The following is a 16852-nucleotide window of genomic DNA, read 5'->3' on the forward strand; positions in this document are numbered from 1 at the left end:
TATATATATTCATTGTTTAATGGGCACATTTCCAAGCACTTTTCCATAAGCAGGAGACAGCAACATGGCATTTGTATGAAACCAATAGATTGTATTCTAGCCCTAATTCTGAAATATGAGGGGGCCCCTCAGTGTTGGCATCCCACCATATCCTGAAGACATACCTGTTTAGGTTCCCTGAAGAGAGCTTCTGGTTTTGGTGTTTTAACTGTTTTAAGCGTTAAACCTTTTAAATTTTTGCCTTATTATATATTTTAATTAAGCATGTTTTAATGCCCAATGGATTTGTCATTGTATATTTTGATTACGTGTTGATTTTATAGTTGTAAACTGCTTAGGCCCCATTTTGGCATGTAAGCGGTATATAAATCAAATAATAAAGATAATTAATTTTTCACGGCAGATGAGGGTACTGCATTAGCTTCATCAGCTTTCATTTTTGGTATTTCCTCTTAGGTCTCTGCTTTGTTCAGAGATGGAACCATTGGAGGAAATATCAATATCGCAGTTGTTGGCTTGATACTTTTGGAAGAAGAACAGGTAAAACTGCAAATATCGCACTGTTTTCTTTGAAGCTGAATAATTAAACATCGTTTTACTATTAGAGACCCCCACTCATTACTGTCAAAGTTCAGTCTGTCAGACTTATGGCAGAAATGGTTTCGCAAGAGTGAATCAACTAAACTCTGGCTGGTGGAAGCCCTGACTCAAGCCGCCATGACCCCATCTTCCACCAACCGTCTCATTTTCAAGCACAGATTTCCCTGTGTTTTCCCCTCTGGCTGAGAGTTGTGCTGACTCCATGTTCAGTTCTAATCAGGGGTTGGTTTTTAGTGATCATTGTTAACTGGCTCAATTCTAAGCAACCCATGCTTAGTGTGGACCGTGGTTAACCACAATGTAATAATAATAATAATAATAATAATAATAATAATAATAATAATTTATTATTTATACCCCGCCCATCTGGCTGAGTTTCCCCAGCCACTCTGGGCGGCTTCCAATCAAGTGTTAAAAACAGTACAGCGTTAAATATTAAAAACTTCCCTGAACAGGGCTGCCTTCAGATGTCTTTTAAAAAGATAGGATAGCTGCTTATTTCCTTCACATCTGAAGGGAGGGTGTTCCACAGGGTGGGCACCACTACCAAGAAGGCTCTCTGTCTGGTTCCCTGTAACCTCACTTCTCGCAATGAGGGAACCGCCAGAAGGCCCTCGGCGCTGAATCTCAGTGTCCGGGCTGAACGATGGGGGTGGAGACGCTCCTTCAGGTATACAGGACCCATACTGATGGTTAGAGATAGTGGAGAAATGCTGTGTGTAAGAATGGAGGTTCAATAGGAACTCTCAGCTCACTCCCAGTCCCCAACCATGTGTACCTAACTCCACTAGACACACTTTGATTTGGAACACGCTTCTAAACTGACCACTTAAGGAAGCACTTAAAAACTCCATACTTGGAGATACAGAACCCTATATCGTTCCTACATTGAGCCCCGCAAAAAGAGCTCCCGGTCCTCACTATTCCAGCTGTTACAACTGTGTTGACACGAACATGAAAGCCTACTCTCCCTTCATTTACTTGCCTCTTTCCTTTTTTGTTTTTGAGTTGTCTGCAAACCCCTGTGCAGTAGAACGCTCTGCTAGCAATGTATTGCTTCATTTTATGTGCTGAGCGATCAGGACTCCTTAAGTGACAGGTTAATTACATTGAATGTTTAGCTTTTCGTGCTTGGACCACGTCCAACATGAAAAGAGTAAGGAGAGTAATCTTTTGATCTTACACCTGTGATATAATTTTCCTTTACATCTTATGCTTAAAAATTGCTGCTCTGTAATTGTAAATCTGTTGCTTACTGCGCCACTGCTTACAATTCTTTCTTTTGCAGCAAAGGGAGTTAAAGGAACAGTTAGTACTTGTTAATTTTATAAGGGCAGCTTTTAGTTAGTTACAGCATAATTCTAACCATGCCTGCTCAGAAGTAAATTCTGTTAAATTCAAATGGAGTTTACTTCTTGGTCAGTAGAGGTTATGTGAACACTTTGGACCCAGTCCTGTCCATTGGGTACTCTTAGTCCAATCAGGCTCTGCTGATTTTCTTTACTTTTATCCTTTGTTCCTGTTATTATGTCGGATAACAGATTTTGTAAAAAGGAGGAAGAAATATTGGACAAACATAATAATATCTTCGGATACAATATTGATTTATTTTAAATGATATTTACAACCTGTTTCTGATATTTTGGAACCCTTGTTCCTCTTCCTTGCTGTTTTTTTCTAAAGAGGCACCTAGAGCTAAGATTCATACTATCCTCCAATGCTTATGTTTAATGATGACATACAATATATTTCAAATTTGGATACTGCAGTTCACATAGCATATACAGTCGTACTTGGGTTTTCGGACAGCTTAGTTCCAGAACGTTTTGGCTCCCAAACGCCACAAATCCAGAAGTGACTGTTCCGGTTTGTGAACTATTTTTGGAAGCCAGACATCCGATGGGGCTTCTGCAGCTTCCGATTGGCTGCAGGAACTTCCTGCAGCCAATCAGAAGCTGTGCTTTGGTTTCCAAACATTTTGGAAGTCGAATGGACTTCCGGAATGGATTCCGTTCAACTTCCAAGGTACAACTGAAGAACACTGATTGACAGGCCAGAGCAAATGGCAGTTGGGGAAAAACCCAAATTGCTGTTTGCTCTGATTGAGAGATAAAGAGCAGCGTCATAGTGCCAGTGCCCAGGGTGTGCACACACTCTGGGCAGGGTGCAGAGGGTGAACAGAGCCTGCTCCGCCAGCCCTTGCCACTGGAGCCAAGTGGGGCCACACTGTGCCACCTGCCAGCCCACAAAGGAAAAGCCCAGCTGGTGAATTGGAGGGTGATTCCCCCTAACACCTGCAGAAAGGAGTGCCAAGCCAGGCCACACTGGGGTCACCCCTTGCCCGCCTCCCTTCCTCTGTGTCTGTTCACCATCTGTGCAAGGAATGAGCAAGCTCTGGCCAAGAGGCCATTCAGCGAGGGGGCCAGGGACATGTTGGTAAGGCCAAGCCAGGCTCCGAGACTGTGTCTTTCCCTTTAAACACCTGCTTGTTTTTATCAACCTGCCCACAGCTACAAAACTAAATCTCATTCCCATTTCCCATTGGACTTTTTCTTCTGTTTGACTCTTCCGTTCAGCCTGGGCTCGTGATCAATCACCACGCTGACCATACCCTGAGTAGTTTTTGTCAGTGGCAGTCCGGGCTGATGGGGAAGGATGGAAGCCGCCATGACCATGCCATTTTGCTTACCGGCCTAGATATATGTTCCTGGAAGAACGAGCCATGTGATACGTTAGGTGAGTCCTTGCTGGCAACCTACTGTGGTCATCGCTGCTGAAGCATTAACCTCTGCTCTTAAAGGCCTTGGCAAAAATCAATGTATTTTGCTGATGGTGCTAAATACCTAAAATCCAGTGTCTGGCTTGACACTTAACCGGCTAAACACATATTGGCCCTATTATTTCACAACTGACTGGCATGATTACACTCTAGCAACTGAAGGGTCCTAGACACTATCTTATGGTTACCAGACATCCCCGTTTCCCGGGGACAGTCCCCAGATTTACAAATCTGTCCCCGGACAAAATCCGTCCCCAGAATGTCCCCAGATTTCTTTAATGTCCCCGGGTTTATAGTTTAAGTGTTGTAGATTTATTAGTAGGGAATGAATATTGCGTGATTGGTTCAATGGCACAGGACACGTCATATGGAGACTTCCGGCGAGGCAAAATGGCGGTGTCATGGCAGCGAGCAGCTCCTGAAGCCAGTCAGAGCCAACTGCACTACCAGGCTGGCTCTGGGCTGCTGAGACTGCCGCTGCCATTGCCAAGGGGGAACCAGGGACGCCTGGCGCGTCAACTGGGGGAACCACACACACACACACACACACACACACACCGTGACCCAAATTGAGCTGGGAGTGAGAATGCCCGGCCACCCGGCCGACTGCCCAGCAGTGCTCTGGGGCCAGCAAAACCTTGGAGCCGACACAGGAAGAAGGAGGGGAGAGGAAAAGGAATAGAAAGAAAGAGGAAAGAGAAAAAAGGGGGGAGCTCCGACATTGCCACGCCACTGCCGCTGCCACAGCTGAGGAGGAGAGGTAGGAGAGCACTGGGAGGGCAAGGACGCATGGCCAAGTTGAGGCCCGACCCTAGCCTACTCCACGGTAGCTAGCACTCCAAAAGAGGAGGCCGGGGCTAAGAAGAAGGCCGTGGGACCGAGGAGACCACAGATAACCTTTTTTTCTCTTTTCATAGAAAAAAAAAGTGTCCCCGGATTCTTTGAAAAAAATCTGGTAATCTTGCCCTCTGAGAATTGCTACCCACCATGACCCACAAATGTCAACAGTGGTGGAATAGTTGCAAACTAACGGGCATCTGTAGGAATAGAATTTGAGGGTTGATGTTGAACAGGGATCTTCTGTCCCACCCCCCATCTCCACCCCTGTATTCCTGGAGCTTTTCAGAGAACAATGGGATATATAAATAAATAAATAAATTGGGGTTCTGCAGTCCAAATCCATACCACCTCTCAGTGTATACCCATTTGATTCCTCAGGGCAGGACATCGGTCTGATAAATGCTGGAATTAAACACGACCATCACAAGCTATCAGATGTTTGCCATGGGTTTTGCAATATTCAGGTGATGGGAGAGAGATGCCTCTATTTTGTTATCCAGTGTAATAGCTCTGCCAATACCTCTGGTCAGGAATTAGTGGTGTAGGTGTGGGAGAGAGAGAGAGAGAGAGAGAGTGTGTGCGCACGCAGGGATCCAGTTGTGCACTGAGATACATAAAAGCAGAGAAAGCAGTTCCTTTCTAATTTGTATCACAACACAGAAGCTGTGTGACACTGGCAGCAACAGTCTACTTTGCAAAAACCCAAGGATTGCATATGCATTTTGAAGCCAACAGACCAAGTTCTTTTGTATTTTCTTTTTTGGTATTTATTAAACTAACATTCACAAAGACCATTTCCTAATGAATGCTTTCCCCCCTCCCTTTACATTTAATTTACCAGGATTTGCTCCAATAAATGGAATGTGCAGTAAATATCGCAGCTGCACAGTTAATGAAGATACTGGTCTTGGTCTGGCATTTACTATTGCTCATGAGTCTGGACACAAGTAAGTTTGTATGCATATCTTTGGAAAGAGATACTAGATATTTGTTTGTTTGTTTGTTTGTTTTTTACAGCATCCTTTCTAACAGGTGAAGTAGAAATTCGTTGTGCTTCAGTTAAATATCTGGTAACAAGCCAAATGACTGTTTGAGCAAACTGTGGTTAGAATTCAAACACTGATATGATCTTCCAAACAAACATATCGTAATTTAGGCCTGCTTGTTTGCCTTCGCGTTTCATCTGCTCAGCATTTCAGAGTTCAGATTTTATGGCTTTCGGGGCTGGAACAATGGCTGGGACTATCACTCTATGTGAAGTATTGGGTAAAAGTATTCAGCAGGAATTTTCAAAAGAGTCCTCAAAAATTATTGATAGTTTTTTTTCCCTAAAAACTGGTCAGGATTAAAAATGGTGCACAACAGAGAAAGCTCTCTTACGAAGTTGCAGTTCAGAGTGCTGGTATTATTAGGCAGTATTTATATAGGGAGAATGCAAGTTAATCAATTTTTCCTCCTGCAGCTTTGGCATGATCCATGACGGAGAGGGAAATATTTGCAAAAAGTCTGAAGGTAACATCATGTCACCCACGCTGGCAGGACACAATGGGGTCTTCTCCTGGTCAGCTTGTAGCCGTCAGTATCTCTACAAATTTCTAAGGTATGCATGTTGTGGAAATGAGAGTTGAGTCACTGAAAACTTTGCTTCCCGCCCCCACACTTTTGAGAAAGGGAAATCTGGATGTTTTAACTTATCTGTGGCTCAGTATACGAGAGCAGATAGATAACATTCATAGATCTCTTGGGATAGTGGATTGACTGGGCATTCGCTAGGCCCCAAGATCAGCCAAGGGCCCACTGTCGCAAGAATGTTGCCTTTCCAAAATGTTTACAGATTGGCAAAAAACTCTTTCAAAATTTATATGGCAAGGGGAAAGACCGAGAATTAGATTTAAACTACTTACAGATCAGAAAGAAAGAGGGGGATTCTCGGTACCTAATCTGAAATTATACTTCGAGGCCTCCTGCCTCTGTTGGATCAAAGATTGGATTAATTTGGAAAACACTGACCTGCTAGACCTAGAAGGCTTCAACAAAAGATTCGGTTGGCATGCCTATTTGTGGCTAAATAAAGAAAAGGTACACAAAGGTTTTTCAAACCATATTATTAGAGGGCCACTTTATGAAGTTTGGGAGAAAAATAAAAAAACTTTTAGAATGGAAAACACCCTGGTGGTTATTGCCAATCGACATTTTAACTACCAAAAAGCAAATATGGAAGGAGAAAGATTGACCTATGAAGACCTATTGATAAGATCAGAAAGCAGATGGAAGATGAGAGCATATGAGGAGTTGAAAGACAAATTAACAGGATGGCTGCAATTCCATCAAATAAATGCAGCATGGAAGGAAGATAAAAAAGTAGGGATGAATGAAAAAAAATCTAAATTTCAGATAGAAGTAATTGAAGGTAAATCCAAGTTATTATCCAAAATGTATAACATATTATTAGAATGGGACACCAAAGATGAAGAAATAAAGGAGGTCATGACAAAATGGGCAATGGATTTGGGATACAATATAGAATATGATAAGTGGTTGAAATTATGGACTAGTGGAATGAAATTCACGGCATGTGTCACACTCAGAGAAAATTTGGAAAAGATGATGTATAGGTGGTACATCACACCGGCAAAATTAGGGAAAATGTATAAAACAGGAAATAAGGCCTGCTGGAAGTGTAAAATCAAAGAAGGCAATTTCTACCATATGTGGTGGACATGCGAAGAAATGAAGAAATTTTGGGAACTTATTTATAATGAGTTAAAAAAAATATTTAAATACACTTTCCCCAAAAGACCAGAGGCCTTCCTACTAGGAATAATTGGGGATGAAATTAAAAAAGAAGATAAGACATTATTCCAGTATGCTACAGTTGCGGCTAGAATATTAATTGCACAAAATTGGAAAAGTCCAAACACCCCAGTGATTCGAGATTGGCAAATAAAATCATTTGAATTTGTTGAATTAGCAAAAATGACACAAAAAATCAGAAACCAAAAAAATACAAAGTTTATTAGTGACTGCAATAAATTTATGGTATACATTGAAGGGAATTATAGAAACTTAAAAACTATAGCAGGTTTGATATAGATCTTACGATGTGTAAACCATTAACAATTATCAGCTGCAGGAAAAAGAAAGTATTTTTATTAAGAAGCCCGAAATCGGGAGGGATGGAGGTCAATAGGTGTGTAGAGGAAAGACTTAAATATTTAAAGATTTAAAGATATAAAGATTTAAGTGGGAAGACAAAGAACTGTAACGGAAACTGATGTTATTTTTATGTTATGTTTGGATATCTCTTTTGAAATTGTTGATTTGTTTTCTCTTTTGGTTATTTAAGTGAAATTCAATAAAAAAATGGAAAAAAAAAAGAATGCTGCCTTTCTCACTATATGGAGCATAACGAAGAAAATAATAATAATAATAATAATAATAATAATAATAATAATAATAATAAATTTATTATTTATATTCCACCCACTCTGGGTGGCTTCCAACAAAGTATTAAAATACAGTAGTCTGTTAAACATTAAAAGCTTCCCTAAACAGGGCTGCCTTCAGATGTCTTCTAAAAGTCTTGTAGCTGTTCTTCTCTTTGACATCTGATGGGAGGGCGTTCCACAGGGCAGGCGCCACTACTGAGAAGGCCCTCTGCCTGGTTCCCTGTAACCTCACTTCTCGCAGAGAGGGAACTGCCAGAAGGCCCTCGGCGCTGGACCTCAGTGTCCGGACTGAGCGATGGGGGTGGAGACCCTCCTTCAGGTATACAGGACCGAGGCTGTTTAGGGCTTTAAAGGTCAGCACCAACACTTTGAATTGTGCTCGGAAATGTACTGGGAGCCAATGTAGGTCATTCAAGACCAATGTTATGTGGTCTCGGCGGCCGCTGCCACATTCTTGATTACTTGTAGTTTCCAGGTCACCTTCAAAGGTAGTCCCACATAGAGAGCATTGCAGTAGTCCAGGGAGGAGATAACTAGAGCATGCAGCACTCTGGTGAGACAGTCGGCGGGCAAATAGGGTCTCAGCCTGCATACCAGATGGAGCTGGTAAACAGCTGCCCGGGACACAAAATTGACCTGCGCATCCATGGACTGCTGTGAATCCAAAATGATTCCCAGGCTGCACACCTGGTCCTTCAGGGGCACAGTTACCCCATTCAGGACCAGGGATTCCTCCACACCTGCCCGCCCCCTGTCCCCCAAGAACAGGAATATGTTTTAATGCTCTGCCTCCTCTAGGATTCGGGGCAAGGGGCGTCCACTCAACTTTTCTGCTCCATTTTACTAAGTAGTGTTTGCTTAGGTAAGATAAGAGTCAGAAAGGTTATCACAAACAATTTTAATCAAGAAGGTTTACACTTCACTTGATAAAGGATTTCCTCAAAACATGAGGCTCTTAATCTCAGGGCTGTGGGTTTGAGCTCAAGGCACCATACATGGTTCTCTCCTCATGCTGCTATTTTTCCCTCACAGCAACCCTGTGAAGCAGGTTAGGCTGAAGAGAATGTGTCTGTCCCAAGGTCACCCAGTGAGCTTCGTGGCTACGTGGAGATTTGAACCTGTATCTCTTGACAAAGTATTTCACTATCTTGGGGCTGCGTTCACATCACAGTTTATTCCGTTTTCCTAATTGCTACGTTCTGCATTATATTTGAGCAGTCACATGATGTAAAACCTACATCTGGAACAATAGTGGAATGTGGTGCAAATTTAGTGTTCATTTCCATGTTACAGTAAAGCTCACAACTTACATGCATTTAATTTGTGCGCATTCAGCTTTACGTGCTTGGCAAAAAGAAGGAAGGAAGGAAGGAAGGAAGGAAGGAAGGAAGGAAGGAAGGAAGGAAGGAAGGAAGACAGAAAGAGGCGGGTGTCCAGAAAAAAAATACTTACGCAATCCTATTCAGCACTGAACCCAGTGTGTTTTGACCATATGTGATTTTGGCTTTAGGCATGTGGGTAAAAGCCTCAGTGCCTAGGGCTTGCCGATCGAAAGGTCGGCGGTTCGAATCCCTGCGGCGGGGTGCGCTCCCGCTGCTCAGTCCCAGCGCCTGCCAACCTAGCAGTTCGAAAGCACCTCCGGGTGCAAGTAGATAAATAGGGACCGCTTACCGGCGGGAAGGTAAACGGCGTTTCCGTGTGCGGCTCTGGCTCGCCAGATCAGCGATGTCACGCTGGCCACGTGACCCGGAAGTGTCTCCGGAAAGCGCTGGCCCCCGGCCTCTTGAGTGAGATGGGCGCACCAACCCCAGAGTCTGGCAAGACTGGCCCGTACGGGCAGGGGTACCTTTACCTTTACCTTATGATCCCCAGAACATAACCCTCCCACACACAAGTTGTGGGCTTACTGTATTTGCTTCCAGGGAGTAAATCGGGTCCTCCCTTAAAGAGGGCACGTAGTGCTGTGAGACCCAGCAAACCGACACCCTGTGTTGTGGATGGGTACGATTGGTCAGCCACAACACCCAATTGGTAGCTCCCTTGAAGCTGGGTACAATCTGGCCAATGGGACGCAGTCCAAATGGTTCGAGGGACCTATTTATGCCCATGCACGTGACCCAGAGCTTCCTCTTTTGGCACGTGCATTCGGAACACCCACCCACCTCTCCCAACTTTTAGGGCTTTGCGCTTGACCTTGCTATGCCGTCGTGTGTCATCTGTCGTTGGGACAGGGGCATGGCAGAAATTTTCCCCACTTGGCAGATTGGCTGTTGCCATTTGGGTTTCGCCTGCCATGTAGCAAATTGTCACAACTTACAAGGTTGCAGATAGGCACTGGTTCAGGTGATAGGGATGGGAGAACGCTCTCACAATCCCTATGTGAAGGATATTCCATTAAAGGAATCCAGGGACTCGATGGTTTGGTCAACCCCTGAGAGGGGGTTGTGCCCATGCCTGAGTCCAGGGGGACATATGGGTGGCGGAGTTAGCCCGTTCCCGGCTTTCCGCTTATCCAGGTGTTCACCCTTGGCTGTCCTATGCTGGAACCCTGGGTCAGCGCTCCCTGCATGGCAGGGAGCTGGTTGAACCAGAGCCTATGCAACCACTCACTTTCTGTAATCAATAAAGTTGTGGCCTAAATTCAGCCAAAAACCAATCCAAAAATTTGACTCGTGTGTGAATTTATTTGGGGGGAGGTTTCAGGGTCTGAACATGCAAAAAACCCTTTTGCAATTAATAAGGAAATAAGTGATAAACTTGTGTTAGATTCTGCTGTGGTTCCAAAGGTGGCTTTTACATCGTGTGAATGCTCAAAGACAATGTGGGGAATAGGAAAATAGGAAAACAGATCGGGAAATGTGAAAATGGAATCAACTTCCATGTGAGTGAAGCACTGGTAGATGACTGCGTTTCTTAACAGATGCACCCGTAACAGGGATCTGCTCAGCTTTCTGAAAACCGCAAGCATTCAGTGAATGAGCTTGCAGTAAGTTTTTGAATTGACTTGCTTTTCTGTCATTTGTTAGATGGATGCTGTGTTGCAATGCTAAGAAGTTCCATGCAGAATCCTGCTGTGCTAAATTTCTCTCCGTCACGCTAATAGCGTTGACCACGTTGTCCTGTCGTGCTTCCACTATTAATAGCAGAAGATCTCATCCCATTTAGTGATGCTTGTATGGTGGAACTTATTTTAGGAGAATGGGTTAATGTTAGACTCAGCCACTCACGCGTCTGATATCCCCAGGGTGTGCTCATCTTGTTTTTCAACAGCACAGAATTGAAGACAACTAGATGCAAGGCAAACTACTGGTCTGATTTGAACCAGAAAGTTGTCAAACACCAGAGAGTTGAGAGCTAACTTCATTGCTGTTCCAGTCACAGTTTATCCCTCTGCACATTCTCAGCTGGTAACATTAGATATGCTGAGGCTCTGATGATAAAAGATATCAAATGGGGCCGGCCCACCTATTAGGCAAGGTGAGGCAACCACCTCAGGTGGCAGGATCCACAGGGGCAGTGGGTCCCAATGTGGAGCTCTATTCCCTCTTTGTTCCTAATGTTGTTCTTCACTCCCCCTTTTTCCTTGGCCGGGACAGGGGTGGGGCACCATTTTGTGGTTTGCCTCAGGTACCAAAGTGTCTTGGGCTGGCCCCAATATCAAACATGCTCATCTGAGTGCTGATTACAATGGGGAGATACAATGTACACACCCAGGTCCGGCAGACTTGATGTGTTCTCGAAACCTTGAGAATGATTTGTGAATGGTTTTATTTGTTGTTCCTGATAATAGAACATAGCTCTATTCCAGGTTTTGTAGTCCTTGCATTAATCTAGAACCAGAACATCCAGTTCAAAGGTCTAAGGAGGGGTAGCCAAAATGATACCTTCTGAATGTTCCTAGACTACAATTCCCTTAAACCCCGGACTGGGACTCCAGTTTCTGCCCGTGCCTAAATTCTTCCTCACTTACATACCTTGTTCTTTAAAAAAATATAAATAAATAAAAAGTGGTTTAGAAATGCTTTTAAATAAATGAAAATAAATACTTCCTGTGATGTAACAAAAACACATTTACTTTGATAAAGGAAAGGACCACATCAAAACTTTCCGCTTTTATTGCCACCAGCAGTAGTAGTCCAAGGAAGTTTTACGCCAAAATCTAGGGTGAAAATACATGTCTTTGAAGGTGCTACCGATGTCCTCTGCACCCTATTATATCAGGGTGAAATCCAAGAGGAGAGGGTTGTTATGTTAGAAGCTCATCCTACACTCGAGTAGGACCCTGGTAGAGACATATGCCCAACTAGCATGTTCTCTCCCTCCTGGCCGTTTGTTCAGGAGCTTCAAAAGCTTTCTTCAGCCCGAACATCACAGCGACCAATGCCAACAGACATCAGCACACTTTGGGATCCGCAGAGTTTGTGCAGCATGCGCATGACAGACCTCAGCAACTCAGCATTTTGGCTAATCTACTTTATTTACATCTAAACACACACGGAGCACTGCAACATGGCTCCGTCTCTCTCTAGCATCAGACAGCAAAGAGAGAAAGAACAAAGGACAATAGTCCCACTTCATGGAACAAAGTAACACAAACATCTTGTCTCCATCACTTCCCACTCTGTGGAGTCAAAACATACACCATCACGTGAAAGACAACAATCATGACTCCAATCATGGAGCAGGAATTCTAACATGTTATTGGTAGGATGTTGTTTGTCTCTTCAGTGCTTTCCAGTAGCCCTAGGACACAGCTGTCCTCTCCAGTAAATGGTCTCAGCTGAGGAACAGAGGCTGCAGCAAAGTATCTTAGCTCAAACAATAGTATGAAAAGATGGCAACCGTTAATCCTTTTGCCTTCAAGAGTCAGAGCAGGCAGCTGACCAGCCAAGGAAGCTTAAGGAATAGCTTCTCTAACACCCCAAATACCAGCTCACAATTCCCTTGCACCTCTTTTATCTCAAACCTAGTCATTTCAAGCAGAGTATGACACTCCCATATTCCTATATCCTTGTCCATAGCTGACCTAGAACTGCCTTGTTTCACAGCTGACTAGCTGCAAGACGGGTCCCTTTTAAAACTGCATTTGACATATCCAAATACACCTTGTTTGGGTCTCTTGCAGCTCTGCTCAGTCCTTGTGTCTTGCTGATCAGCCTAAGCCCGTGCATGAGTACAAATATCCTGAGAAGCTTCCAGGAGAGCTGTATGATGCTGCCACGCAGTGCAAGTGGCAGTTTGGTGAGAAAGCCAAGCTGTGCATGATGGACTTCAAAAAAGTAAGAACCTGTTTTGTTTCACCACATATTTGTTGTTGTTGTTGTTGTTGTTTAGTTGTTTAGTCATGTCCGACTCTTCGTGACCCCATGGACCAGAGCACGCCAGGCACTCCTGTCTTCCACTGCCTCCCGCAGTTTGGTCAAACTCATGCTGGTAGCTTCGAGAACACTATCCAACCATCTCGTCCTCTGTTGTCCCCTTCTCCTTGTGCCCTCCATCTTTCCCAACATCAGGGTCTTTTCCAGGGAGTCTTCTCTTCTCATGAGGTGGCCAAAGTATTGGAGCCTCAGCTTCAGGATCTGTCCTTCCATCGAGCACTCTGGGCTGATTTCTTTCAGAATGGAGAGGTTTGATCTTCTTGCAGTCCATGGGACTCTCAAGAGTCTCCTCCAGCACCATAATTCAAAAGCATCAATTCTTTGGCGATGAGCCTTCTTTATGGTCCAGCTTTCACTTCCATACATCACTACTGGGAAAACCATAGCTTTAACTATACGGACCTTTGTTGGCAAAGTGATGTCTCTACTTTTTATGATGCTGTCTAGGTTTGTCATTGCTTTTCTCCCAAGAAGCAGGATTTATCCCACCCTTAATCCAAGGAGCTCAGGACAATGTGCCTGTGCTATGGAGTGCCATAACTGAAAAGGTCTTCCCCCAAGTAACCACCCACTGGATCTCAAATGGCAGAGGAACTCGAGGAAGTTCTTGGTTTGCCCTGTGTTGTGTCCTACATTTATATGCCACCTTTTCCTCTAAGAGCCAGTGTAGTGTAGCGGTTAAGAGCAGTGGACTCGTAATCTGGTGAACCGGGTTCGCTTCCCCGCTCCTCCACATGCAGCTGCTGGGTGACCTTGGTCCAGTCACACTTCTCTGAAGTCTTTCAGCCTCACTCACCTCACAGAGTGTTTGTTGTGGGGGAGGAAGGCAAAGGAGAATGTTAGCCGCTCTGAGACTCCTCAGGGTAGTGATAAAGCGGGATATCAGATCCAAACTCTAAGGAGCTCAAATGGTAATGTGCATGGTTCTCTCCTCCCGATATAATCCTCAAAAGAACCCTGTGAGTAGTTTAGGCTGAGCAACCATGACTATCCCAAGGTCACCTTGTGAGCTTCATGGTTTAGTGGGGGTTTGAACCCTGGTTTGAACCCTGCACCATAGTGCAGCACTTTAGCCATTACACTGCACAAGCTTCAGCCATCTAGTAGATTGATATTTTGATGTGAGATTATGTGGACAGAAGCCCCTAATTTTGGTCAAATGTACCTCCACATGGAGGTGTTAACCACTGAAAATTACATAGTGCGTCAACTGACCATTGGACATGATCAACTGCATGAGTTTGCTCTTTTTTAGTTGCAACAGTGGATGAATTCAGAAATTAAATGCCGACTTCAGTTTGTTGCCATTTCCCCCCATTTAGGATATTTGCAAAGCATTGTGGTGCCATCGGATTGGCAGAAAATGTGAAACCAAATTCATGCCAGCTGCAGAAGGTACAACATGTGGAAATGACATGGTAAGGAAGATTTGTTTGTTTTTAGTTTGGAAATGGTTTGGTGTGGAAATGGGGATGGTGACAGAAGAGAACGGGACTGTGGGAGTAGAACAGGAGTGGGAAATCAGGTGACCTCCATCCTCGCTGACCATTGGCCATGCTACTTGGGGATGGTGGAGGGTCGCAGACTCCTCATCCCTGGAGTAAAGGGGGTTCTCTCTGTGGGCCTCTCAGGACATCCCTTTTATAGCGTGCTCCTAACGATCTGTGCTCATGGTGGTGTCAGGGATGGTTTTACTCAGTCCCGCTGTCAGCACCATTGGTGCCAGAACAGTATTCTGTTTCAGGCCAGACATGCTGCTTCATTTCCAGTCAGTGCAGGTAACTGCCTGCTGAAATCCTGTAACATTTTATATCTGAAATGCTCTGGTTTATATTATTTTTTTGCCTTGCTTTTGCTGTGCAGGAGTGCCCCTCTAGTGCAAAAGCATCACATAGCAGCTACTAAAGGGGAATGGTAGGTGGGTGGTCGAGTATAACACTAATGTGCTGTTATTGCATCAATAACATGTTGCAAAATACACCTGCTAAAAAAAAACTTGTAACAATAAATGAAAATAAAGGGCCCTTAGATACCTTTTCATCACAAGATGCAGTACCTTAAATGAGTAAACTTCCATTCACAATTTACTAGGAAACCCCCATTTCCTCTGCAGAAATACTAATCTTAGCGAGAGGGTTATCAGTTTTCACATATGTAAACCAAAGGTATCCTTAGTTTTCTTGCAGAGCTGGTTCATATTCCTATACATTTCATATTCCATGCAACATATCGAAAGCAAGTTTGAACTTAATAGTAATTCTAATATTTCAAGGCCCAATTAAAATACAGTGGTGCCTCGCAAGACGAAATTGATCCGTTCCGCGAGTCTCTTCGTCTAGCGGTTTTTTCGTCTTGCGAAGCAAGCCCATTGACGGCTTAGCGGATTAGCGCTATTAGCGGCTTATCGGCTTTTAGCGGCTTATCGGCTTAGCGGATCAGCTGATAAGCGGCTTAGAAAAGGGGGGGGGAGGGAAAAAAACCAGCAGGAACTCGCAAGACATTTTCGTCTTGCGAAGCAAGCCCATAGGGAAATTCGTTTTGTGAAGCGCCTCCAAAACGGAAAACCCTTTCGTCTAGCGGGTTTTCCGTCTTGCGAGGCGTTCGTCTTGCGGGGCACCACTGTATTCATTGTTGCCATATCGCTGCCATTAAAAATTGGCTGCTGATCAACATTCCCCACAAATCATGTCCTCAATCATGGAGAGCCATGTGTTGCGGTGAGATCACCTAAATTGCCTCCTTGTTGCTGGGGTGGGCCCGTTTGGATGGCCTCTGCACCCCTCTGTTGCTGGGGTAGAAATTTGGCTCTTTGGGTTTTGATTGGTACAGAGGGGGGCTATTTAAAGGAGCTTTCTCTTTCGCATCGTGCAGCGGATCTCCCACCCTCCCTCCCTCCCTTTATTTTGGGGCAGTGTTTTTAACCTTGCTATGCCTGTCTAGGGGCCATCTGTTTTTGGAGCAGGGACCCAGTAGGAATTTTGCCACTTGGCTGATTGGCTGGTGCCACTTGGTTTTTGCCTACCGTGTAGCAAATCGTCGCAACTTTGTAAGGTTGGCGGTTAGGCATTGGTTCATTGTTTGGTGGAGGGGATTGTGGATTGGCTGTGCCTGCCCCTCATTTTGCTGCTGCTGCTGCAAGGGAATTCCCTTAAAGGAACCCAGGGACTCGATTTGCTCTGTCTGATCCCCTCTCAGGGGTAGGGCCATGCCTGAGTCCCTGGGAGCACCTAGGGTGAACTAAAAGGCAGAAATCCGCCTCTGTGCTCCCCCAGTATGTTTCCCCTTACTGACCTCTGGAGGTTCCAGTTATCAGCCCTGTTCCTGCCTGAGTGCAGGGTTCATGTAGTCCAAACCAACTGCCTAAGCAACCACTCACATGCTGTAATCTATAAAGTTGTGGCCAAATTAATGCCAAAAACCTTAAACTAATATTCTGTGATTTATTTTGGGGGTGGTTTTGGGGGTCTTCACACACAACTGTGAAAATGATTTGTCTTCTGAAAAGCATCCAATAGATTATGGGGGAGGAGCACATTAGCATCACTGGGCCCTAGAGATAAAGCAGTAGTGTAGGTACCTCCCATATAATTGCATGGGTTCACTTTGGGGGGGGGGACATTTGACCATCCCCCTGACCCCAGGTGGAGCTTCAGCCATTCAACCACCATTTTGATGGCAGCCACACCACAAGGAAAACACTCTTCCATACCGTATACTGTTTCTGCCTCCTCATTGCTTTTCTACCCTCCCAATCTCCTGAGAGTAAGATCTACTAAGCTATACATTTAGTAACACCATTTAGTCAC

At 44.5% G+C, this 16852-nt stretch overlaps 1 protein-coding gene across 1 annotated transcript in view; it reads left to right on the top strand.

The window, feature by feature from the left end:
* ADAMTS16 (ADAM metallopeptidase with thrombospondin type 1 motif 16) overlaps nucleotides 1–16852 on the top strand; it is an 84272-nt gene that overhangs the window by 16679 nt on the left and 50741 nt on the right. The window contains exons 6-11 of the mRNA XM_079983933.1: nucleotides 457–540; nucleotides 3177–3336; nucleotides 5061–5166; nucleotides 5682–5819; nucleotides 12794–12947; nucleotides 14369–14464. Coding sequence (XP_079840059.1) covers nucleotides 457–540; nucleotides 3177–3336; nucleotides 5061–5166; nucleotides 5682–5819; nucleotides 12794–12947; nucleotides 14369–14464 — 738 coding nt within the window. The remainder of the gene's footprint in view (nucleotides 1–456; nucleotides 541–3176; nucleotides 3337–5060; nucleotides 5167–5681; nucleotides 5820–12793; nucleotides 12948–14368; nucleotides 14465–16852) is intronic.

Source organism: Podarcis cretensis, assembly GCF_951804945.1.
Source record: "Podarcis cretensis genome assembly, chromosome: 7".
In the NCBI taxonomy this organism is placed as follows: domain Eukaryota; kingdom Metazoa; phylum Chordata; class Lepidosauria; order Squamata; family Lacertidae; genus Podarcis; species Podarcis cretensis.